Source organism: Lolium rigidum, chromosome 6, assembly GCF_022539505.1.
Source record: "Lolium rigidum isolate FL_2022 chromosome 6, APGP_CSIRO_Lrig_0.1, whole genome shotgun sequence".
NCBI lineage: Eukaryota > Viridiplantae > Streptophyta > Magnoliopsida > Poales > Poaceae > Lolium > Lolium rigidum.
Window position 1 is genome coordinate 38173206 of NC_061513.1, and position 7219 is coordinate 38180424.

The 7219-nt window shown below is 51.6% G+C and overlaps 2 protein-coding genes across 2 annotated transcripts; one reads left to right on the forward strand and one right to left on the reverse strand.

The window, feature by feature from the left end:
• The first annotated feature begins 769 nt into the window (after positions 1-769).
• LOC124667318 (probable esterase PIR7A) lies at positions 770-1917 on the forward strand. Its single transcript, XM_047204620.1, has 3 exons — positions 770-1180; positions 1251-1391; positions 1467-1917. Exons 1-3 carry the CDS (start codon positions 794-796, stop codon positions 1752-1754), a joined length of 816 nt encoding a protein of 271 aa, XP_047060576.1. The 5' UTR covers positions 770-793; the 3' UTR covers positions 1755-1917.
• A 71-nt stretch (positions 1918-1988) lies between these two features.
• Positions 1989-5126, reverse strand: LOC124667317 (psbP domain-containing protein 7, chloroplastic-like). Its single transcript, XM_047204619.1, has 3 exons — positions 4802-5126; positions 2716-2935; positions 1989-2448 (listed from the first exon to the last, which is right to left on the reverse strand). Exons 1-3 carry the CDS (start codon positions 5109-5111, stop codon positions 2130-2132), a joined length of 849 nt encoding a protein of 282 aa, XP_047060575.1. The 5' UTR covers positions 5112-5126; the 3' UTR covers positions 1989-2129.
• Between the last annotated feature and the right edge of the window lie 2093 nt (positions 5127-7219).

The window sequence follows — 7219 nt, forward strand, 5'->3', positions numbered from 1 at the left end:
AATTAAACCTTTAACGGTCAACCTTCACCATGGATTCGATACTCTTACTTTTAAACACTGGCTACACACAATCTGTGACCTTGTAGATATCGCTCGTAAAAGCTCCACGTGAAGGCAAACCAGTCCCAAGAGGATCCGGCCAGGCCCAGAATGGGCTTGTAAAGACCGTCGCGGCACTGCAATAGGTTGGTGGGCGGCGCCACAAAACTCGCCCCCCACGGGGTTGGGCGGTGCCGCGCTGCTACCGTCTACCGTCTTAGCCGCCACGCGGCCGTGTCGCCACTGCCCGGCTGCCACCGAGCCACGACCTCCCTAGACGCACCACTGGTAGCACGGGAGACCCTGCGCCCCTTGCCTCGTGTACGAGTAAAAGCCGGTCCGTCGCCACCGGAACCGCATGGGCCTTGCTCGGTGGCCCGCTCCGACAATGGCGGTTAGGGGAAGATGGAGTGGAGCCGCTCGTGGGCTAGGGTTCGGGGGCTCGTCATCGTCGCCCGCGGGGGACGACGGGACAGACAAAACATTTTTCGATCTTGGTACAAAACAAAACAAAAACAGAAAGGAGAGCGTCATGCGTAGATTGTGCTTCTAGTATCATTCTGTGATCTTCGTTTAGTCCAAATCAAGTACTGACGCTTGCCCCACCGTGCCTGCACTTGAAATTATAAATTATGGCCACTTTACTTTAGCATATACGGAGTAGGTGCCAATTATTCAATGGTTTAAATTCCTCTCCACCCAATCCTGTGAGACCAGAGAGCGAGGTGAATCCGCGAAAACAGTCCAGTAATCGATGGAGAGCGCCACCGGCGAGGAACGGGGGCGGGAGCACCGCTTCCTGCTCGTGCACGGCGTCTGCCACGGCGCGTGGTGCTGGTACAGGGTGGCCACCATCCTCCGATCCGCCGGCCACCGCGTCGACGCGCTCGACATGGCCGCGTGCGGCGCCAGCCCGGGGCGCGCCGTCGACGTGTGCTCGTTCGAGGAGTACAGCCGGCCGCTGCTGGACGCGCTTGCTGCGCTGCCGCCGGGAGAGAAGGCGGTGCTCGTGGGCCACAGCTACGGCGGGCAGAGCCTGGCGCTGGCGATGCAGGCGTTCCCGGACAGGGTTTCCGTCGCCGTCTTCGCCTCCGCCGCCATGCCGGCCGCCGGGAAGCCCATAAAGTTCGTCTCCGAGCAGGTGCGTGCGCGCCGCCTGCCCCCTACTTGATCAGTCCACACCTCCTTGCGCCTAACAGTACTCGATGTAGTTTGCGCAAGAAAGGGGCCCGGGTTTCTTCAAGGACTGCGTGATCGAGACCACCGGCGACGATCCCCGGCGTCCTTGCAAGACGTTCCTGCTAGGACCGGAGTACATGGCGGAGAAACTGTACCGGCTCAGCCCACCCGAGGTAACCACACGACGGCGGGATGAACTGTCGGCACCATCTTCTTTCATGCTTCCTCTGATGGCTCGTTCCACGCAGGACCTGACCCTGGCGACGATGCTGGTGAGGCCGTCGAGGCAATTCGTGGACGACGCCACGATGAACGGGGAGGGGGTCCTGACGGCGGAAAGGTATGGCGCGGTGAGCCGTGTGTACATAATCGCCGAGGAGGATAAGTCATGGTCGCCGGAGTTCCAGCGGCGGATGGCGTCGTGGAACCCCGGCACGGAGGTGAGGAGCCTCGAGGGGGCTGATCATATGCCCATGTTCTCAAAGCCTAGGGAGTTCTCAGATCTCCTTGTAGAGATTGCCAACAAGTACGTTTAAAAGTCTCAAGTTGAATATGGCAGACAGCAAAATGAACTATGATTTCTGAAACTTTCTTCAGAGATTTCACGAGATGCTTGAGACTAATGTATCATCATGGAATAAGATTTGGAATTCTCTATGCAAAAGAAGAGTTCATACATGATACAGGAATATTTAGATGACATCTCTCCTCTTCTATATAAACCGTGCCCGCGCAGGGGAAGTGTCAAATGAGAACTTCAGATATTGATGTAACAAAGAACATTATGATACACAACATTTACGTTACATTTACATCTCGTCTAAGTGAAACCGTGACATGTGCAAGGCAAGTTCCAGGCTAATGGATAAAAGGCTCAAGTGTCAGGGATACAAAACTGTGTATTTACAAGATCAAACATCGATCACTAGACTGAAGGAATCCGCCATCGCAAAGAACTCTTTCTGAACTGCCTTCCACGCCGATTCCGGTGCCTGGGCATTCAGGGTGTACAGCCTGCCATCCTTAACGCAGCACACTGCGACATTGTGTCGTCGAAACGAAGGGCTTTCAACACAGAACTCTAGCTTGTAGTACTTGACATTGGTCTCGGCATCTTCTCTCAACGAAGCATCGATAAGAGTAGCTCTGATATCCGGATTCCGCTTTGTCCTTGCGATCCTTCGGAGCACCACTTCCCCGACGTCTTTCGGACCACCAAAAGACTCGATCCTGTTTCAAACAGTTCAATCCTGCTTTAGAGGACACAGTAGGTTGATAATTTGCCAAAGATTTTTCAAACAAAGGACAGCATGAATTTAACTCCATAAGAATTTTTAGTGGGGTAGTAAAATTTTAATGCGGCACGAACTGTATGATCACATTTTACACTGCAACTCATATATAGTACTACTGTTTAAGTAAGTTTGAAAGATTTTGTTTGGGATACAACTTATAATGGTCATTCCATAAAGAAACTGCAAGTGGCATATAACTTACGAGAAGTCTTGTGGGACAGGTGACACAATGACACTAACATTAAGCTCCCCATTGGATCCTGGGGGGCCAAAAGCTGCCACAGGTCCACTGGTATTCTGAGGTCGAGATAACCTCCCATTTGACAATGGTGGAGGGTCTAGTGATCTCTGCTGTTCTGCTTTCCTCACTTGATTGTATAGTATTGTCTGATCTCCAACCCAGTTTGCTGGATAGATGAACTCTGTTACAAGACCTCAAAGTTAATACATTTACACAAATTGGCAGATATATATACTGATACTTTAAATAAATATTTCACACGATTCTTCTTATTGACGCATGTTTTAGATAAAGTAATGCCCACACTTATGGTATCTTGTTAACCTATCCTTAGCCGGGAAAACATCCAACAGAAAAAATGTTATCTTGTTGGGAAGCAGCCACCAGATGCCATGTCGCTGTGCAAAAAACTATTCATGCCCCTGGTTCGACTGTCATGCTCTTGGTTCCAATGACTTGCTTTTTGCTGTGCTGTTTGCACTTGCTCCCGCTGTGAGCGTGCGCAAGTTATTTCTCCAAATAAAAACTGTGATGTTAGTTTGGTCAGGTTGATGTTTGTGCTGTAAATATAAAACCGACAAAAACAGCTGACGTTGTATTTTCGTTATCACTGGTAATGAAAATTCGATCCCAGGTGGGGATTGCTTAAAAAAAAGCCACCAGATGCCATCAAGGATCAATCATGTGACATTGAGCACAGGTGGCATTCAGTTCCTGGTTCTAAATGCAGCACCAGATAGCTCATAATCCATAAACGCAATCCCATTGGAGGCGTACATAGCATATGGGTATAGTTGGCTGAAGCTGCAAGGACCACATTTTTGTAGCCACTTGTGTTTGTGAATTGTGCCACAAAGGACAAAGCTCAATTGTTGGTTGAAAACAAGGAAATGTATAAACTCAAGGAACTGTACATATTTTTCCGTCAGTCCAACTACAAGAACTCTGTTTACATAGGAGACGACAAAGAAAAATTGATTTTACTGTGATAATAGTTACAGGGAATATCGCCATCAGAAGCATCAAAACAATGAATTGTGACTCTATTGCACTGCAAGGAGAAGAAAATATATTCCAGAACCAACAAGAATCTGAAAGGAAATATACCATTTTCCATTTCCTTTTTCTGTGGGTGGGATATGAACACAACACAACCACTTCGCATCACTAGTTCTGTACTTTTTGGTGGGAAAGTTGCAACTTGATAGCAACAGGCACACGCAGAAATGCCTTGAATTTTTTTAGTGGCTGATGGCGAGTATCGCCTCGACCCTGTGGCGTATCTAGGATTAAATCATAGGGGGTTCCATGCTTAATGTTCATAGTTTAAATATGATGTATAAGTATTTTTTACACATGTAATACATATGGAAATTAGACTAATTGCCACAAAATTATAAAATCTGCATTTTTTATGGGGTGCCATGACACCCCTGCCTCGACCAAACGTCACTTTACTAGAACACCAATAATAACAGTTTCTTTTCTCTAATTAAACCCATTTCCCTCTCCTTCGTGGCCAGTTTCTGCTTTTATCAAGCATTGTAAACGTGTGTGTTCATGTGTTACCCTCAGTGTGAATCGGCTGAGCGCGATGACCTATTCTATATGCATCACTCTTGCCATAAACCTTGTTGACCCAAATAGGTTCTAGTTGCAGCTCTTCTTTTTGTATAGAATAACTAGAGTTTTTTAATTGCAAAACTATAATGATAACTAGAGTTGCTAGCATGTGAATTAACAAAATGACATGGTAAACCAAGAAAGCTAGCTCAATGCGTTCCTTCTTGTTGAGTACAACTATGCTATGAAGTCAAACTGATTAACGTGACGGAATTCCACTTCCTCCGGGCCAAACAAATCGAAGAAATGGAACTAGTAACATATTATCTGCGCACAATCCATCCCTCGATGCACAAAACCAGCTCCGGTAATCCGTACTAGTGGTAATCATAGGGAGTAGAACAGCAAATGCAAGGACCGTCGCCAAGCTAGCAGGAGACGAGAAGACTGGAGAGGGGAGGTAGAGGTTAGCGGTTATGATTACCGAATCCGTTGTCGGAGTCGAGGCAGCGTGTGAACCCGCCGACGGGGTAGAGCACGTCGAGCCTGAGCGAGCGGCCGAGCTCCGGGGAGAGGCCGAGGAGGAAGCTGGTGACGCCCCCGAAGTTGGCCCCCACGGCGGCCGCCGCCGCCGTGGACGCACCCACCACCAGCCTCCGCCGGAACACGGACGCCAGCGCTGCGAACTCCTGCGCCGGCGACGTGGAGCACCGCACCACCTCGCCGCTGCCCCCGCGCCGCCGCCGGCCGAGCGCCGGGTGGTGCTGGTGCCTCGCCGCGGCCGCCGTGTCCATCGCGGACCGGAGGCGGGATGGGATGGGATGGCCTTGTTTGTCGCGGCGCGGTGGCCGGAGCCACGCGACGGGAGGAGGAGGGGAGAAAGTTCGGTGGTTGTGGTGGCGAACTGCCCGTGCGTCCTTTTATTTTCGTTTGATCCGACCAGTCTGTGGAGTAGTGGAATGGGATGCGTGTCCGGCTGGGCGCCGATGGAGCTGCTGCTGCCCTCTCCGTCCAGGCAGAGATTGGTGATTAACACAAAAATAATCCTTTTTTGAAACTATAGAACAAACTGACCTTCCGGCAAAACTATTTCACCCCATCTAACTCTTTTTTGTGGCGTCCCTCACATCGACGCCACACCTCACTGTGTGGTGTCCCTGCCAGCGGCGCCACTCGTCCAGCCGACGTGGCACCCTCGACGCTGAGCTGTGCGCCGATCCGACGTGGCAGCATGTGTGGCGCCGCTCCCATCGGCGCCACACTTGCACTTATAATTGACCAAGACATACTGCAAGACAATACTCCTGTGACTTAGCCGTTTTGGCGAGGCTGTATGTGTGGCGCCGATGCCACGGGCGCCACACAGTGAGGTGTGGCGCCAGTGCCACGGGCGCCACACAAACAGCCTCGCCAAAACGGCTAAGGACTTAACTTCCGGGGCCCCTGGATGTTTTCGACATATAAGTTGCATTGTGTGGCGCCGACGCCGCGGGCGCCACACTGTGAGGTGTGGCGCCGGCCTGAGGGGCGCCACACGTTGACTTGTGTTAAAACCATGAAAATTCTTGCCTTAATTAAACAGTTTCAACACAACAATAGCAATTTCATACACATAGAACATACACATAGCACGCATCATAAATCACATCTTAGCACATAGATTCAAACAACACGTAGCAATAGAGACATGGTTCGAAATGACATGGAGTTCACAACACGATACTTATGAAGATAGAGTTCACAACATGTAGCAAATCCATCTATCCTCCTCGACGTCCCCTCCCCCTCCTAATGGGCTGTTTCCGGACGGCCAACCTTTTCGTCCGCTGCCGTTGCTCTTCTTGCTGCTGCTCCTCCTCCTCCTCCTCCTCCTCCTCTGAAGATAACGGCTCATCGTTCCTCATCTTTCTCAAAGTTGATCTCCGCGGCGGCGTCTCATCCTCCTCAATGACAACCTTCTTTCCTCGGTTGACATAATCGTCCGGAGTGTATCGGTTTGGAGCGTTGCTCCTTGGCTTCAACTGGTAAGCAGACCGTGTGGCTTGCTTCTTGCGTTGACTCTGAGTGCCTTGACTCAGGATGGTGTCGTCGTCAGGAATCTTCAGAAACATGAACACGTGAGATTACAAAAAGTTGAAACTAGTAAGCACATGTTTGAGTGGTAACAAAATAGTCCAAACCTCTGCTTCTTCAGAAGAGGATGTAGCCGCAATTTTAGTGTCGCGGCAACCTAGCAAGTTGGCTAACCGCCGCATCTTTCGTGCAGTGTTCTGCGTCATGGAAGTCATGGTTACAAAGCCACCCGAACACAATAGCTTAGAGCATCTCCAGTCGCGTCCCCCAAACCGTCCCCCAAAGGGATTTGGGACGCGCCGGACAAAAAAAGAGTTCCAGCCGCGTCCCCCAAAGCCCATTTTTGTCCGGCGCGGCCCGATACGGTGTCCGGCGCCCCGAGCCCGTCCCCGTCCCCGTCCCACAGGGGACGCTCCGGGGACGCCGGACACAACGAAAAGCGAGGCCAAACGACGCGGGGCCGACCCGTCAGCGGCACGGAAGGCTAAAACCCCGTCGCCTACCTTTGGTCAAGCGACGTTAATGGCGTCCCTGTTTTCCCGTGCGACGCAGGGACGCGTCTCGTCGTGCATGGCCGCGTGGCCGTCCGCTCCGGAGTTATTGCGTGCAACCACCCGCCGCCGCCGCTGTTTTAAGACGCCCGCGGCTATCGCCGCTCGTAATCCTTCTCGTCGCCGCCGCCTCCTCCCGCGATCTTCTCCTCGCCGCTCAAAAAATGTCGAGCTCGTCCTCCCGCAAGATCGCCGCGGCGAACGGCTTCGGACGCGGCAGCCTCACCGTGGCGGAGGCGTGGGCGCTGTACCACGCCCGGTATCCAGTCCCGCCGGAC

Bases quoted from the DNA above. Each gene is read 5' to 3' on its own strand.
- LOC124667317 (XM_047204619.1), bottom strand. From the start codon at position 5,111: ATGGACACGGCGGCCGCGGCGAGGCACCAGCACCACCCGGCGCTCGGC. The intron at 2,936-4,801 runs GTAATCATAACC...GTCTTGTAACAG, and splicing joins CGACTCCGACAACGGATTCG to AGTTCATCTATCCAGCAAAC. The intron at 2,449-2,715 runs GTAAGTTATATG...TGTTTGAAACAG, and splicing joins CCTGTCCCACAAGACTTCTC to GATCGAGTCTTTTGGTGGTC.
- LOC124667318 (XM_047204620.1), top strand. From the start codon at position 794: ATGGAGAGCGCCACCGGCGAGGAACGGGGGCGGGAGCACCGCTTCCTG. The intron at 1,181-1,250 runs GTGCGTGCGCGC...TACTCGATGTAG, and splicing joins TAAAGTTCGTCTCCGAGCAG to TTTGCGCAAGAAAGGGGCCC. The intron at 1,392-1,466 runs GTAACCACACGA...CGTTCCACGCAG, and splicing joins ACCGGCTCAGCCCACCCGAG to GACCTGACCCTGGCGACGAT.